The sequence below is a fragment of the Silurus aristotelis genome (genome assembly GCF_946808225.1).
Source record: "Silurus aristotelis genome assembly, chromosome: 8".
NCBI classification, from domain to species: domain Eukaryota; kingdom Metazoa; phylum Chordata; class Actinopteri; order Siluriformes; family Siluridae; genus Silurus; species Silurus aristotelis.
In genome coordinates, this window is record NC_139581.1 from 6,168,680 (window position 1) to 6,186,816 (window position 18,137).

At 38.1% G+C, this 18,137-nt stretch overlaps 1 protein-coding gene across 2 annotated transcripts in view; it reads right to left on the minus strand.

Moving 5' to 3' along the window:
- Nucleotides 1–6,497: 6,497 nt before the first annotated feature.
- dchs1a (dachsous cadherin-related 1a) overlaps nucleotides 6,498–18,137 on the minus strand; it is a 127,583-nt gene continuing 115,943 nt past the window's right edge. For both annotated transcript variants that reach the window (XM_083547709.1, XM_083547708.1), the window contains 10 exons: nucleotides 17,938–18,063; nucleotides 17,488–17,697; nucleotides 16,080–16,946; nucleotides 14,550–14,663; nucleotides 14,229–14,440; nucleotides 13,761–13,912; nucleotides 13,535–13,665; nucleotides 12,914–13,200; nucleotides 12,541–12,679; nucleotides 6,498–12,451 (listed from right to left, as the gene is read on the minus strand). In XM_083547709.1, the coding sequence (XP_083403835.1) occupies nucleotides 9,849–12,451; nucleotides 12,541–12,679; nucleotides 12,914–13,200; nucleotides 13,535–13,665; nucleotides 13,761–13,912; nucleotides 14,229–14,440; nucleotides 14,550–14,663; nucleotides 16,080–16,946; nucleotides 17,488–17,697; nucleotides 17,938–18,063 (4,841 nt within the window). In that variant the 3' untranslated portion in view covers nucleotides 6,498–9,848. The remainder of the gene's footprint in view (nucleotides 12,452–12,540; nucleotides 12,680–12,913; nucleotides 13,201–13,534; nucleotides 13,666–13,760; nucleotides 13,913–14,228; nucleotides 14,441–14,549; nucleotides 14,664–16,079; nucleotides 16,947–17,487; nucleotides 17,698–17,937; nucleotides 18,064–18,137) is intronic.

An 18,137-nucleotide genomic window follows, 5' to 3' on the forward strand; every position in this document is an offset into this window, starting at 1 on the left:
CTCAGCCACAGTGATCGTTGGGTTCTTCTTTACCTCTCTCACCAAGGCTCTTCTCCCCCGATAGCTCAGTTTGGCCGGACGGCCAGCTCTAGGAAGGGTTCTGGTCGTCCCAAACGTCTTCCATTTGAGGATTATGGAGGCCACTGTGCTCTTAGGAACCTTAAGTGCAGCAGAAATCTTTTTGTAACCTTGGCCAGATCTGTGCCTTGCCACAATTCTGTCTCTGAGCTCTTCAGGCAGTTCCTTTGACCTCATGATTCTCATTTGCTCTGACATGCATCGTGATCTGGAAGGTCTTATATAGACAGGTGTGTGGCTTTCCTAATCAAGTCCAATCAGTATAATCAAACACAGCTGGACTCAAATGAAGGTGTAGAACCATCTCAAGGATGATCAGAAGAAATGGAGAGCACCTGAGTTAAATATATGAGTGTCACAGCAAAGGGTCTGAATACTTAGGACCATGTGATATTTCAGTTTTTCTTTTTTAATAAATCTGCAACAATGTCAACAATTCTGTGTTTTTCTGTCAATATGGGGAGCTGTGTGTACATTCATGATGAAGAAGAATGAACTTAAATGATTTTAGCAAATGGCTGCAATATAACAAAGAGTGAAAAATTTAAGGGGGTCCGAATACTTTCCGTACCCACTGTACATAGAAAAACCCCTACTATCTCCATGTACATGCCCCCCTAGGACCCTACGTTAATTTTCTTCAAGAGTTTGCTTGTTTTCTTTTAGACCTCTTGATCAAGATTATGGATCTTCAAAGAAGTAGGTGTGGACCATAAAACCTGCTGAACCATCTAGAGACCTAGCAGTGCCGTTTGGATCCCACTTCATTTAAAGTTTGGACATTAGACCACTTTGAGTGTTTGAAGGCTCTGCCATGGAGAAGTTGCTGTTGGATCTATGATGATCTCAAATGTTAAGCTATTTTAGGAGTTGTTCAGTAGATCCTGGTTCCATAATGTCAACTGACTGTAGAAAAAGCTTTACTTATAATCACATAATCACTCTCTGGTGTTATAATTTGTTTTTTAAGATTTATAATCACACTCTTGATGTCACCCAAATGAGGATGGGTTCCCATTTTGAGTCTGGTTCCTCTTAAGGTTTCTTTCTCATAACATCTAAAAGAGTTTTTTCTTGTTACAGTCACTTCAGGTTGCTCATCAGGGATAAATACACACCATTTACTTAAATTCTTACATTCTGTAAAGCTGCTTTGAGACAATGTCCATTGTGAAAAGCACTATAGAAACTTGAACTTGAATAATGCAAGCAGATTTAATTACGTCCCTACTTTCTAGCTGAAATTATTTGTTTTGAAAATCAAAACTGATGCCCACTTTAAAACCACACCTCCAAAATGCTATGTGTGCACGCACATTGATTATATTAACCTGAATACCAGTTCTCCTGATCTCCAAGTAGGAGTGTCTCAGTGTATTTTCACAGTTGATTTCAGTTGCTTTGAAGCATTTCTCGAATCATTCTTAACATTAGCAAACCAGAAAGTGCATTTCTCATAACGACAAAGAATGTACGTTTCTTAAAATACTTTGTTCATTGCACAAAAGTATTTGTGCCTATGAACATCTCAATGCCATCAGAATAGCAAATCCTTTTAGCGTACATTTTCTATATTTCCTGATGTTAGCTACAGTTTGGATTTCAATGATTGAAAATGCACAAGGCTGAACGTCTTCTTTATCGCATCAATGAATAACTACAGCACAAATGTACACATTACTGTATGTGGGATATTGATTGCAAGGAAACCGGATTCACACTTTTACTGTACTGTACTAGAGATTGTTCGTTTCCTGGTTGTTCATCTATTTGCATAAATTGTAATTGTGTTTTGCTTGAAGGTTCACAAGATTTTTCTTTGACCTATCTTTTTTTCTTTGATTTTTCAAGAACCGTACACTCCCCTAAATTAGTGAAGATCCATCTACAGAATTAATAGTAGAAGCGAAGAAGATAAACTTCACAGATTATGACAAAATTTTTACCAATTTGCATTTAATCACTAACGTATTGAACTGATGCCGATGTTTTGGGATTTAAGACTATTTAGGTGAGAACCAGTACAATATATTTTGATCAACATGACAAACAAATGATAATGCAGGAAACAGCAGAGTCTTGTACACAATCAATTAAATTAAGTGCAGGATTTATAATAAATCTAATCATTTTAATTCTAGTAATAATCGTCCACATCATAAATAAAAATATAATAATATTTACAGAATCTGAGGCAATGGCAAAAAAAATCAGATCATAAATAAAACTCTCAAAACTTCATGTAATCACTTGTGCACATCATAATCATTTCTTGTTACTTTAAACAAAGTGTGAATGCTCTGGTACATTCATTTATTTGATTGTGTACAATTGTCTGCTGTTTCCTACATTATCAATTGTCAAAATTTATGAAACTAGTTTCAGCTAAATAGTCTTAACCCCCAAAACATCTGGGCAGTAGTTCATTTCCTAAATCATTGAAAGCAAAATAGTTAACCCGGTTGTAAAAATCTTTTATTCTATTAAACTTTTTTATTGTAAATGTTTTTGAATTGTGTAGATAAATCTAACATGTTACTAATCAAAGAGAATGTACGGCATCAGATCAACCAATGATCAACTAGTTCTCTTAAATAGGTCAATGGTGAATCTCGTGAACCTTCAACTGGAGACCGAGTGTAAAACAGAAATACAAATTCTAAAAATAGATAAAAAGCCAGAAAACAAACGAACACTATTAAAGTACAGTAAAAGTGTGAATTTTGTCTGGTTTCTTGGAATCAAAGAAATACCTTTGTGCTGCTGAAATTCATAGATGCCAAACAGAAGAAATTCAGCCATGTGCATTTTCAATCACTGTGACCCAAACCATAGTTTATATCAAGAAATCCTGAAACTATGCGACATCAAACAGACAACACGACTAAACATTTTTTGTTTGTGAACAATGACAAAAGGACTTTTCATTCTGATGCGAATGTGATGTTCATTGACACAAATACTTACTTTTAAGAGATGAAATGAGGATTTTGAGAAAAGTTCAGGCTTTTGCAAGAAATCCAATGTTTTGTGCTGTTTGTACACATTGTTTGGAGAAATGCACTTTACTGGTTTGCAAATAGTAAAGATGATTCAAGAAATGCTTCAAAGCAACTGAGAAAAATATTGCAATACATTTCTTGTTAATATTGGCAGCTAATTCTGTTAATGTCATATATAAGTGCAGGCAAATCAATAGCTGCAAACTACTTTAGAAAAAAATCTTCACAGATCTTCTATGAATCAAAGAGGACTAACACTAGATTTCAGGATTGAGGCTACAGATTCTGACACAAAATAATCTGTGTTCACTCAAAAATCCTTTCCTGCTTCAACGAACTACAGCACCGATGCCAATGGATGAAGCAATGTTAGTTTGTTTTTGATTTAAATGCTCCCCTTACATGACCTTTTAGTACTAATATCTGAATGACTTGGACACGGCCTGGATTCATGCTAGATTTATTTTTCATTTGGGTCTAAATGCATCTGGATTTTTTTGGAACGATACTGGATTCACAGATCCATGCCTGGGTCATGGATTGCATTTCAAAGTACACACTTTACATCATGAACGCAAAGTCGAACACTATAGTGCACAAACCTGGTTTTGTTTTGCAGAAATGAAACTTAGATATAATGCTTAATGTTTTTCAAATAAAGTGAATTTAACCTGGTCTCGACATACTGCAGAAAGTAAACTGCATCAGGATTAAACTGAAGGATGCAGAAATAAGCAGCAATAATCATTACTCAAACAAATTCAAATCCTTGTCTACTCTTTTCCATTAAACAATTATCATCCCACTGATTTAATGCTTACTCTGTGAAATCGAGAAATTAGAATGTAAAAAGTGAACAGCTGAAACAACAAACCGGCTCTTTACATGGGAAAGCCGGCACTCTTAGGTTAAGATCTGCTAAAAGACAGATGACTTTTCCCATTGGCCTGAACAGAAACTTTTCCTCCCAAAATACAAGGTAATAAACAATGCATTTGGTTGCTTAAACATATATCGTTTGCATTTTATATACGTATCTTTGACGTGTTTCACCTGGCAATTAATCGCTCAATTTAATAGTCATTTAATGGATGCTTTGCTTTCTGAAAATGATGAAAAAATAACTGGAACGCATTAAAGCACACCCATAACCATAGAATAGAAAGAGTTTTATGTAAGATTTTGAGTTATTCATTATAAAAAGAAAAATACCCTAAATAATTACAAGGGGTTGCCAGAAATTTCTTGCTTTCCTTTTTTTTTTTTTTTTTAATGTATATATATTTAACATCCTGAGAAATTAATATTATTATTAAGTTACACACTGTGCTCCATCATCACAATTTTGTAAAAGAGCCAAATTCAAGTGCAGACTTCACACTCAAAACCTTAAAAACATAAAGACTATAAGGCTAAGACTACAGGAATAGACATAGCAATAAACCCGCATACACATAACATGAGTAGCTGATCAACAGATACCAATAACCACAAATGTTAGGCACTGAACATCCAGGTTTTAGACTAGAAACTCAATTTTTTTCACCATTTCACCAAGTGTTTGGAATTTTAAGTGATGCTTCAAATGCAAATAGACTGTCAGAGCATTTAATACACTGCTTCTAGAAGTAAACGCAATTTCTAGATGAAAAAATATGGATGTTTCGAAAACCTTGTAAGCACTATGGATATAATATGAACACATTATCTGGAATGAACAGTTCCAACAGGAGAAGACATTTTATTTTCGAAAGGTTCGTAGGGGACATAGTTGAGGCGACGATGTAAATCAGGAACATGATTTCAGAGGGTGAGGGAAAAAAACTTGGAGTGGGATATGAAGTTAGTTGATGTATTTACAGAATCCTGTCTTTCTTTTTAACTTTCTATATATCCGCTTGCTTTCTTTCTGTCTTTCTAAAATATACCTTTATTATTATTATTATTTATTTATTGCACCGGGGCAAGTTCCATCCACTCTCGCTGAGACAAATTATGAACTAAAGTGATGTCACTGTCAGAGCCAGAATCCCAACAGCGCCAACATTTTTAAATCTTAGTATTTTTCCAGTCATTCTAGAGCCAGAGTTGTGGGAGGCAGAAAGGAAAGGAAAGGATCCATACAACTTATTCATACAACTGAGCAGCAATGAAGTTAAGGGACCTGCTCAGGGGCTTAGGAGTGGCAGATTGGTGTGGTTGGGAACTAAACCACTAAACCACTACTATCACTACAACTCTATCAAACACAAAGCAACAACATCTAAAAAGAAAATCATAATCAACCTATACTAATGATAGATAGATAGATAGATAGATAGATAGATAGATAGATAGATAGATAGATAGATAGATAGATAGATAGATAGATAGATAGATAGATAGACAGACAGACAGACAGACAGACAGACAGACAGACAGACAGACAGACAGACAGACAGACAGACAGACAGACAGACTTAGGCCAAACGTAACATAAATGGTTAGTTGTCTCTACAATATGGCTGCATCATAAACACATTATATTTACTATACTATGTAAAAAATACAATAGTTGCACAAAAAAGTTGTACACTTTCGAGTACCACGTCTGTGTCCCAAGAAAACCTACACCCTTTGAACAAAAGTTTGTGGGCATCTGAACATAGGATTTGTATGTCCGTTTTTAAATATCCCACTCCACATTTGGTCCCCGTTTGATGTTATAATAACCTCCATTCTTCTTGAAAAATGTTTCACTAGATTTTAGAACTTGGAGATTTGTGCTCATTTGTGCTCTCAGATGTAGAGTAAAGAGGCCTGAAATGCAATCAGTGCTCCAATTTATTCCAAGTTCGATAGGGTTGTAGTCAGAGTTCTACAGCAGGCCACTCAAGATCTTCTACTTTAACCCTTGTAAACCATAATCTTCATAGAGCTGGAAGTGAAAAAAATTTAATGCCCTCACATCCAAAGACATTTAATACAATCATGTGCCTCTAATTTTTTGGTAAATGTTTGGGGAAAAAAACACATATGGCCGGAAAACTCAGGTGTCCCAATATATTTTTTTTTCATACAGTGTGTTTTAGTGCTTTTGTTGGATACAAAATCTGAATCACTGCTTCCTCTAGACTGGAATTGCTGCACTTTGATTCCATCTGGTGCTCACTTTCAATTCCTCTCACTGCTGATGCTCCAGTTTATTCCTAGGCTTTAGCTACTGCTCCGTCATTCCCGAGCTTCAAAGGTCCGATACTTTGTGCCTTTTGATATGATTAGAGGATTAGATATGCTAAGATTTTGCCTTTCAGTTAAAACAAGGCCTTGATTAAATTTACAAGTAAAACCAAATGTAGAGAACAAAGAATATTAACTCTTTCATCGTAGACCATACTGCCGTGATGAGGGAAACAACATGCGAGAAAAAAATGGCAGTTCTGTTTATGAATATATTTTAATCAGGCACTTCAACAAATACAGTACAAATGTACTCTTGTCCAGGAGACTGCAATAAAACGGTCAATGAGTCCTGATTAACATTTACAAAAAAGCAGAATCAAACAACTATTTAACCTTTGGATGAATTAAAAAAAGGTTGGAGAAGTGACAAGCGAGATTTCAGAGAGCAACATTATTCATAGGGTACAATTCATAGTGACTTTACAGAGAACACAATTCCAATGAATCATGAATCTAAACATCTGCACCTTTATTAAGATTTTTTTTTTTCTCAGAAACATCATAGATATGGCACATCCTGAATTTCACAGTTAATTGGATTCAGATGTTGCTGCATGTTTATGCAACAGTACATGATTAGCTATCTATAAGACACCTAAATAAAAGCAGCACTGGCAGAAAGACAGACCGAGTAATTATACTACAAACCCATACACACAAACACAAATCACTAGAGAACTCACCAAAACTCTATTAGGAGTGGAAATCAAGTTTACTATAACGAGCAGCTAGCGATTATTAGGCACTGTGGGATTGGGCAAAATTAAAGAAATGCCAATTTTTGTTTAAATGTAATCAATGGAACATATTCAAAAGCAATTAAACCCCACAATAAATATATACACATCAAAATAAAGAAAAGAGCTAGGAATTAAAGGACAAAAGTACAGATAAAAGTATAGACAAAAAAAATAAAATAAAATAAAATAATAAAACCGAATATCAGCCTGAAATAATACTATGGTTGCTGAAGCTAAAATGTGGTAACGATTTATAAAAAGGAACACATTTAATAGAGTTTTGAATTAAAACTAAAATTTGACGTGTTTATTTGCGTAAGTCTGCTTCTTACAATACTAGAGACTTGTTACTTACAAGTGATTAGCATTTGCATTATTACTTGTAATAATGAACGATAAACACTCTATTAAACTTATAAAAACTACTGAGCATAATAAAACCTCTTTTAATACATTAAAATGAATTAGTTAGCAGTAGAAAACTAATCACATGTAAATGTATTAATAATTCATGCCCAGTATTTTGTAGAAAATATTTTAAAGCATTTAATACGAGTCACCACTCAAGAGCCAGGCTATCACTCCATCAAGTGGGCCCTTGAGCAAGGCCCTTAACCCTCAAGTCACTCTGGATAAAGGGTAAAATATGCTCAAAGATGTAATTTAGGTATTTATTAATAATCCCTAAACATATTGGATTACAAAAGTCAAAGTTGAGTTTAATTAAGCTTAAATTATCCACGTAGATGTGTTCCTTAAAATAAAGTGTTACCTGCAATCTTCACACGTTACAAAAAGGCACAACCATGTGTTCTGAACACATCATTACCACCTTTAACAAGGCATCATTTAACTCCATCGAGGACATATTTTCCATTGGGGAAGGCAGAAGTGATTGCAACAAAGATCATTCACAAATGGCGATGGAAATCCCAGTACATTCCTTTTTTCGTACATTTTTTTTTGTTAGATTAGGCTAAATATATGAAATTGTGAGATGTCACCTTAAAGGCTAAGCAGCATCTTTTTTTCTTTCAAATGCATCAGTAATTAAACTGATAAAGCTTTGATTCTGGTACAAAGATATGAAAGAAAAAATCACTTGATTTAGTGAGAAAGGCATGGGAAAAAATCACAAACTGCTGGCCCAAAGTATTTTTTAAGCTAGTGGACAAGAAGTAAGAATGCTGTAGACTCTTTCAGCCATGGTACAGTATGTATGATACCTATTTTGTTTATATTATAGATTTCTGGAAAATAACAGAGACATTTTTCTTATTACTAAATATTCAATAAAAAAGTTTAACATCCAACATTTAAAAATATTGGCATGTAGTCAAAGAAAAACTGGCTTTCCAAACCAACTGGGCTCCTATAGGAGGTCCTGTCAGTCAAAAGTAACATTAGCTTACTATATAAAGGCTTTTAATGCTGCATCATGAAAATAGTGAAGAATTTGTAAAAAATGAAGAATCAGTTAGTCATACCATTTAGCCATCTTTCAATTATATTACCACCATTATAAAATGACAATAACATTTTGTGATGCTTTTTTCAGTTATTAGCCTGTGATATGCATTTGACTTGCATCTTGCATATAAAATACTGTACCTCAGTGCTGTACCGCAATAGTGTTCAAAAGCACATCCAATTAGTTTTTGAAGAAAGTTTTTACTTTTACAACATTGCTTAAAATGCCAACCCAATGGAACTACCTTTATCAGCGAACCACAGCATGCCAAACTGACAAGAGGATTTCCAGTTCCAGTAATGCACAATATTCCAGGTAAAAAGTGTTTCAAAAGAGTCAAGTGGTGCCAAAAGCTGCCATAAAAAAAATATTGTGTATGGAGTATAATGTGAGATGGCTTTTTGTTCCTCGAAATTATATTTGGGACATTAAATTGGACAAAAAAATCAATTTACCAAATTAATGCAGAATTGGATGACTTACTTACTGTCCCATCCACTTTTATATAAAGCAGATGCTGCTGATGAATGAACAAACAGATTTGATCCTAACACTCCATGTTTGCACCAAAGTCTGCTCTTCATACAGAAATATTAATATTTAAACAATATTTTTTGGGTGTCCATGTTTAAAAATTAAACTGCCCCGTCCTTTGTGTTTGTCATCTCTTAGCTGGGTATGTTATGTGTGCCTGTAGTGTAGGAGGAGCAGAGCATAAATAACTAAATGCTTCATAGTCTTATGACTGGTCAACCTGTAAAAAAAAAAAGGCTCCTTTATAAATACTAAAATAAGACTGAAAAAAAAAAAAGTTATTTATAATATGAAAAAAAAAGTAAGAACATCATGTTAACACTGTTAGAACACTTGCAAATGCCAGCTGTAAACTACAACAAAATCCTGTTACTTATCATTACAGTCACATACAGTATATACAAATTCAAATGTATAACAGTTTAATCAGAAAATGGAATTCATTAATGCCATTTCCTAGTCCAAAAAAACGCAAATATCAGTACAAAAATATATCATACAAAAAACGTTTTACTTTAAAAAACATTAACATCCACTTAGCTCCCGTTTATGAACGTGCAAATGTAGGAGATAGCACATGTCCTTTGCTATCTGGTTATGTTTTCTGGAGAGAGCATTTTAATAAGCCACTGTGTCTGTGTCCATCATAGTATTCAAACACTGCACCCTCAACTCTCTGGCCAGCCAGTGAGGCACCATGACATTTCACATGACATTATTACCATGTTGGACAACTGTCATGTACAGGGTCCTGAGTCAAGTAGGATGCATAAGTAACAGTAGAAAAGTTTTTTTTTAAAGTTAAATCCTAAGCTCAGTCTCCTCATTGTGCTCTAGAGAGTGTTCATTTGTATTCATAATGGAGGCAGATGGGCCTGTGGTAACACCAAATGGTGAGATGGCAGGAGAGCGGGCTGCAAGTGGGGATAGAGAGGGTGAGAAACTGGGTGACATAGCTACTGAGGAGACCGAACCATCATGGCTGATTGGTGATCGTTTTAAGGTGGACATGTGGGGAAGAGTTCGTCCGACAGCAGGCTTTGGAAGGACAGTTTTAGCCCCAGGATGAGCTACTGATGTAATAAGAGGAGGGGGGTCAATTCGAGGCTTGGGTTCTGTTTTTGCTTTTGGCTGAAAGGGTCGGCGTGGGTTAACTGGGGCATTCTCGTCCTTCAACCGAGCAATTTCTGTAAATACATTAGCCAGCGGTTGGAACTGGGGGCACCAGTTAAGGAGGTAGTCCCAGTTGTAGCTGCCTCTCAGTTCTTCATCACTAGCCACTATTGCTGTGAGAGAACCATCCACTATGGGTTTCCCATCCTCTGGGAATGTATAGTCTTTAGATTGAGAGATGCTCAGCCCTCTTCCTACCCCAAGGTAACCCCCACCATCATCTCGATACACTGCAGTCTGGCCTGACAAGAGACTTCCACTTAGGCTTCCCATCTTTTTACCTTTAAGCCACTGGTTTATGTCCATTCCAGGCTCGCCAGAGATGTCTGAGAGCTGATCAGCGTCTTGCTGGATACCAGAGTCAGGTCCACGCGCAGATATATGCTCCTGCATGGAAGATGAAATGCTAGAAACTCTGGGGTACTCATTGATCATACGGATCTCATCATCCTCTGCTGCTTCGGCCTCAGCTGAGCCTCTTCCACTTGAATGAGAAGGATCCAGTGACCCTCCTCGAGTGTATGGTCCTCCTCCACCTGCATTCTGGTCTTCAGCATATCCAGGTAGAGTTTGGTGGTATAGTTTTTCACTTCCATGAACCTTGGGTTCATCAAGAGTATCAAGTACTGTACCAGGTGTCAAAATTCGAGCTTGAGTTTCTTGGTACTTCTTCCTCCGTGATCGTAGAAGGCAAAGAACCACGACAATTATTATCAAGACCACTATAGCTGCCAAGGAAGCAGCAATGACACTAGCTAGCAGAATGCTCATGTCTGTAGTTAAACCAAAAGAAGTGTGAGTGATATCAATGACAATCTGTGCAGTGGCTACACGGGAGCTCTCCAGTGGACTATGTGCTATCACATCTAAAGTTACTTGCCGGGTCTCCCTTTTCGATCGGCCAACATGCCGGCCATAAGCATCCATCTTTAAGGAAATCACTCCTGTAGAGATGTTGACCTCAAAGTAGGGAGAGGTCTCGGCTAGACTGTACAGGACAATGCCATCTACACCCCCGTCCTCATCTTTGGCAACTACTTGGCCAATGCTCTTCCCCTTCTTTGCTCCTTCGGGGACATGGAAGGCAACATTTGAACTAGTAAAAACAGGGTCATATTCATCTTCTCCAGTCACATACACCTGGACAGTAGCAGTTGCAGAGTAGTTTCCTGCATCCATTGCCACAGCAACAAAGTGGAACGTGTTCATCTTTTCAAAATCAAAACTAAAGCGGGTTCGAATCTCACCAGAGGTCTGGTTGACCATAAATGACTCTCGTCCATTTCCAGATTTATCCATTATGTAATATTTCAGCTGGCCAAATGCCCCTGCATCGTGATCGATTGCATGTAGGATGGTAACGAGGGTGTTCTGGGGTTGATTCTCTCGTATACTTGCTGTCAGTGTTTTAAGTGGAAAGAAAGGCCGATTGTCATTGATGTCCTTGATCTCTATCGTAACAGGAGCAAGAGCAAAGTGGCCATGTCCATCCGAGGCCTGCACAATAAGTATGTGCAATGACTCTCGCTCATTGTCTAAAGATCTCCGCAAACGAAGTGCGCCACTCCACTGGTCTAATGAGAACAGCTCACTTTCATCTCCAGAGATGATTGTGTAATGCACCTCTCCATTAGGTGTGGAGTCTGGGTCTGAAGCAGATAACTGAAGTATGTCAATTCCGGTCTCTGCACCTTCACTCAGGACAACATTGTACTCTGCCCTGGTGAAGGCTGGAGGGTTGTCATTAGTATCCATCACTGTAATTACAACAGGGACGCTTGAGCTTTGTTGGGGAATCCCACGGTCTGAAGCAACAATAGTAAGATTATAGGTATTCACAGCTTCAAAGTCAAGCCTTTCAGCTAGGACGAGAGTTCCAACTATCTGAAACCCACGCCCTTCAAGGAAGCGGATGCTACTTTCGACTTGAAATGCATTGCCCGTGTTTCCACTGGCAATGGCAAAGTCAAATCCACAGTTGTCCCTAGACAAGTCCCCATCCACAGCCTCCAGTGTGAGGATGGTCGATCCAGGGGGCTCGTCTTCTGACACAGCGGCTCTGTATTCACTTTGGTGAAACACAGGGGCGTTATCATTGACATCTGATATGTGGACTTGCACTGTGGTAAGACCAGTCAGTGATGGATTACCACCATCACAAGCCTCAATTACCACCAGGAAGGATGGACGCTCTGAATCAAATTCAGTGTTCTCTTTGATGAAGAGCGTGCCTGTAAGAAAACAAAATATTACGTTCAAACAGACATCAGACACAATTTTATGAAGAATCTATGAACATGAACAAATAACAATCACTTACCATTACTTGGATCAATGTAGAATAGGTCTCTCGTTGATACTACTCGATATGTGACCTTGCCATTTTCTCCTGAATCTTGGTCAGAGGCAGTCACAGTAATAACAGAACTACCAGCTGGAGAATGCTCAGCAAGGGTCACCTTAAAAAAAACCCACAGATATACGCAGCTATAATCAACATTGAAAAACACGTTAAATGCGCAAAAACAGGGTGGCCAGTACGGTTTCACTTGATAAAGATTTAACATGATGTTTGAGTAACTTGAAAGTCTAAGTCGTTTTTTTACTGTTTATGTGTGTTGGGAAAATATTTTGGAACAATCAAATATGCTTTTTCCTGCAACAAACAAAATATGCATTTTCTCCTCCTGTACCTGGTAAAGGTCCTGAGTGAAGACTGGAACATTATCATTCACATCCTCGACCAAAATTGTCAAATTGGCCTCACTCTGGTGCAAAGAGTCAGATGTTCGGACAGTCACAGTGTACCATGTCCGCTCTTCGTAGTCCAGCTGGCCAGTCAGGGAGACCCCTCCTCCATAGCAATGTATCCCAAACTTCCCCTGGGAGTTTAAGTCCAGGTGCAGTGTATAAGATAGGGCGGGACGAGAGTCGACATCATTCCCTGTCACTTGGGTGATCACTGTCCCAATTAGTGTGTCTGGAAGGAGCAAAATGAAATTTAGATCCCGAAACTGATTTATCATGAGGTCACTTACAATAATACTGTGTGTACATGAATAGGCTATTACAGCTTTTCTGCCTTAGGCCGTCATGTCCATGTATTTGCTTTTAATTTTCACAATCCCAGGAAAACATGATACTACATCCTTCTGACAGGATATGATCACCAAGATCTTTGGGGGAGAGGCGGTAATTGTAATTGAGTTGACCTTTCAGCTCTGCGAGCCTGGCTGTTTGCCCAATGCGGACCAGAGTGGCTAGATTTCACTGATAACATCAATGGTACTGAGTTCACCCAGCAGTCAACTCACTCTCAGGAACTCGCACTTCACGAGGAACCGGGATAGTGGGTCGGTTGTCGTTCTGATCCACTATGATAACAGTAAGAGTGGCAGAGCCTGCTAATCGAGGGCTGCCCCTGTCAGTGGCCATGATGACCAGTCTAAAGACACAAAAATAGCCCAAAATTAATAATTATGTTTACAAAGAGAGCATTGCCTTCAACAACGCAAGTGAGCACCAATGGGGGGTCAATACTTAGTCTGTGTCCAGATTTCTCTGTCCATGATGGCAGCTGTTGAGATGCTTCCTGTGAGAGGGTCGATCTTGAACAGACCACTCATAGATGATGACCTGATGGAGTAGGTCACCTGTCCGTTCTGACCTTGGTCAAGGTCGTCTGCCAGAACCTGAGGAAATTACAAATTTGGAATGAATACACAGGCGGATTTATAACAGCTGCTTCAACGTAATGTGAGACTGGGAGCAATATTAGGTTTGGAACGCTGTTTTTTTGTTTTTTTTTAAACGAGGGAAAGAAGTGGGACCGTTAAGAGCTGAAACTATACTTTAATCAATGACAGTTAAAAACACTGAAATAAAAGTGAAAAATGTTTACAGGTAGATATGGTGCAATAAATATCAAAGGAAATGTCCCACAACTTTAAATTTTCATCACTATTAAAATTCAAGCACTATGAACATGCTGGAGACTGGTGACCGTACCTGAATGATGGGGAAATCATATCCCTGGGCCTCCATAACATAAGCAACATAATTATGCAGCTGAAAGCGTGGCAGGTTGTCATTAACATCCTGCAGGATGAGGTTGACTGCCATGAAGGAGCTAAAGGATGCAGTTTCAGCTTTGATCACTAAGCGAAGCCGAGGGGTCTCCTCAAAATCCAGCCCACTAGAACTCTCCACCCAAATCTCACCTACATATACAGATGATATACATTTGTACCATGTGTTCCACATGTTCGAAATCTTTTAAATAGCAATGGTCCTCATAGTGTAGGTTCAAAATTCTCACTGCAAACTCACCTGTATTTGAGCTGATGCCAAAAGATTGTAACTTGTTGCCACTAAAAATGCTATAGGTAATGCCACTTCGGGAGCCATCAGGATACTGTGCCTGGATCTGCACCACCGCAGTGCCTAAATAAAAAGTAATGCATTGGTGTAAAGTTTTTGTGTAAATGTACATTGTTGCAGAACTTTTTTTGGCAACTTTATATGACATTATAAGCAACTTTTACTCTCTACTGAACTAAATTTATAATTCAATATATGCACTTTTTACTCCACTTTATTTTAACTGACAATGACTGTTACCAATTACATTTTGCACCTTTGTTGAAGATGTCATTAAAGCTCAACACTCCTCTAACTGCATCTGCTGGCCTCATTTTCTGTCCAGAAAGAGCTGGAATACTGAGACTGAGAGGTGCATCAAATCACAGTCAGCTCTGAATATTTGGTTTTATTTTATCTGAAATGATTTACTTTCATTTGATTTGTCCATCGAACAAATGAGTAGGTTGTTCGATTATGTGACATCACACTGTAAATGTATTTGTTCATTGAAGATACCTTTTCGAATGATTGCTTTACAAGTTTTGTCATATTTTTGACCAACTTGTGTGATCTTTGTTTTATTTAGAAACGTTGTGGAACTTTGTTAATGCATCATTGAGGTGTATGATTTGATTTGATTCGATTTTAGGAAATAAAAGCTCACAAATCAACTTTTTTTGGCTTTTCAACATGTGTTTTGGTGTTGAGGCCTTGTGAACCTTTGCGCCTACGTTCAATAAGAGTAAAATATTAAAGTACTCTTCAAATCGGATACTGTAAGACTTTTACTCGTCATAATGGAAGCAGTGACTTTTACTCAAGTAAGATTTTATACAATTAGGGATTAAAGACTGCCATCTTAACACAGGTGGGCCAGAGTCCCATCATATACTATACACTATATAACACATGTTTGTGGACAACTGACCAGCACATATACATTTGCTTTTTGAACATTCCAATCATTTTGAACCTTCAATCTTCTAGGAAGGCTTTCTACTAGATTAGGCTGTGGGAATTTGTCAACACAGTCACAAGAGCATGAATGATGGGGTGCTATCATTGAGGTTGGAAATCTGTACTATTAAAAAAGCAATAAATAAAGACATTGATTCTAAATTCTGGTTTCCAATGTGGACAAACACATTCCACTGCAGCTATATATCTCTTATGTCTACCACAATAGATTATAGTTTTAAAATTTAGTTTCCATCCTGAATAAATTTGAGGTGCCATAACTCCTGTTTTATAAATTACTACCAATTTAAACCATAATTTCTGTTGATACAAATCCAATGAATCATTGTGAGGATGTAACTAACACCTATACTGTACATTTTCCCTGTTCAGTGATGACAGTATTTTTTTCCTTTTATATTTTGCATGTGAACTGAAATCCATAACAGCAGGTCCAAACAGATGTCTAATACTGACTAGATTCTGGCAGGTTCATACAGCTTACATCACATGGCTATGATCCATGTCTAAGTATAATACCTTTGGCTGCATTTTCTTGTAAGCTGACATCCCTGGAGTTGCGGCTGAAGCGGATTCCATTGTAGCTCTGTTCACGGATATAGACCACGACCACTCCCAGTGAAGACTGTGCAGGACTGCCTTGGTCCATAGCCTGGACTTTAAGTGTCCTCTGGTTTTGGGTGAGGCCATGAAGTCTTTCAGTGACCTGAATGTCCCCCGTCAATGAATTTATAGTAAAGCCTTTTACAGGGTTGGCGAAACGATAAAAGACAGAGCCATTAGCCCCGAAATCCTTGTCCTCGGCTCTCATTGTGGCAAGAACGCGATGACTACCAAAGCTGCTGCTAGAGACATTAATAATGAGGGGATCTGTGATGAAGAAGGGTGCGTTGTCGTTCACGTCGAGGACGTGAATAGTCACTTGAGCTGAGGAATTGTGAGGATTGCCAGCAGAGGAATCAATAGCAAACACCTGAAAGCTGTAGGATGCAACCTTCTCCCGGTCGAGCTTTGCAGCTGTGACAATGCGACCGTTGTGCTGGTCCACAATGAACATACCCTTAGATTCTTGGCTTAGGAAGTAGACCACTTGTCCATTGGAACCTTCATCCTGGTCGAAAGCAGTAACCTCCAGAACGAACGTACCTTCTGGGGCATCCTCATCAATTTCCACCATGTAGCTGCTACTGGAAAAAACAGGACTGTTGTCATTGAGGTCAAGGATGCTGATGTCCAGGGTGGCGGTGCTGCTCAGGGATGGAGTGCCCTTATCTCGAGCCTCTACAGTGAGGGTGTAGCGGGCTTTCTTCTCTCTGTCCAAAGCCCTTGATGTGGACAGTACACCAGATTTCTTATCTAAATAAAAGTCGCCTGAAGGGTCTCCATCTAAATAAATAAAAAAAAAACACGCAAAAGTAACTAGTAATTCATCTCAATTGCTTTATCAGTGATTAGATATACATTTTATAATTAGTCAAATAAATATCAATATTATATAGCATTAGTAACAACTATCTATCTGGTCATAATCTGTCATAAGATAATATTAATGGCACATTTATGATATGGTTATGTCTCTGTATCTTATAAAGCAGGCTTAATGTAAATGTTAACCCTCTGTATTCCCGGTATATAAAAAGTATATTTTGAATTCAAATGAAATTGAATACTACAGACATTGTATGTTTGATGTACCCCAGATTACAAGAAACAGGATTATTGTGTATAAGATTATTTGGAGTTGTTGAACAACTGGATTATTAAAATCACTCCAAGACCATGTGACACAATGACAATCGCTTGACGATTCCCTTATACCACATAATCACTTTTCTGATCGCATAGTGGACGGCGTGTAAAACCTAATTGACAAAAACAACACTTGTAAACATGTAAATGCGGAATGCATGTTTCCAGCAGCTCTTACGTGTGATTTTATACTGCACGAGCCCACCGTCTCCTGAGTCGGGGTCAATCGCTCTCAGAGTGAACAGAGTCACCGGCTCCTGGTTTTCTGGCACTTCAAGACTGTAATACACTCTGCCAAAAGCGGGCTTGTTGTCATTTTCATCCAGCACCGTGATACGCACTGTGGCCTTGGCAAAGTTCGACGGAAAACCGCCGTCTTTGCCATAAACTATGTAAAACAAAGATTAACATGAAGAGGGTTATATTTTTTCTTGCTTCATCATTCGGAAGAATTTCCTGCTTGTTTTCTTGAGCAGCTGTGTTATGACATTAAATTGGCATAACCGAACACATTTTCAGTCATGAATTAAGCAATTACATGCCTGCTTGGCAATTGGTGAAAGAAGAGCCAGATTTTCTGCTCACTTGCTCACTATAGTAGCGTAAACAAGCGATTTTCTCTCAGTACCTGTCACAGTGTAGTCTGCTTTGGTCTCCCTGTCCAGGGATCTGGTGGTTGATATAACACCTGTCACTGGATGGATGGTGAAAACATCATCTCTCAGTCCTCCGTATGTGACCATGCCGTTGCTTCCTGTAATAATAAGGATCGAAAAGTAAATCAATTATAGCACATATTAATAAGCGAAAAAATGTCAAAAACGAAAC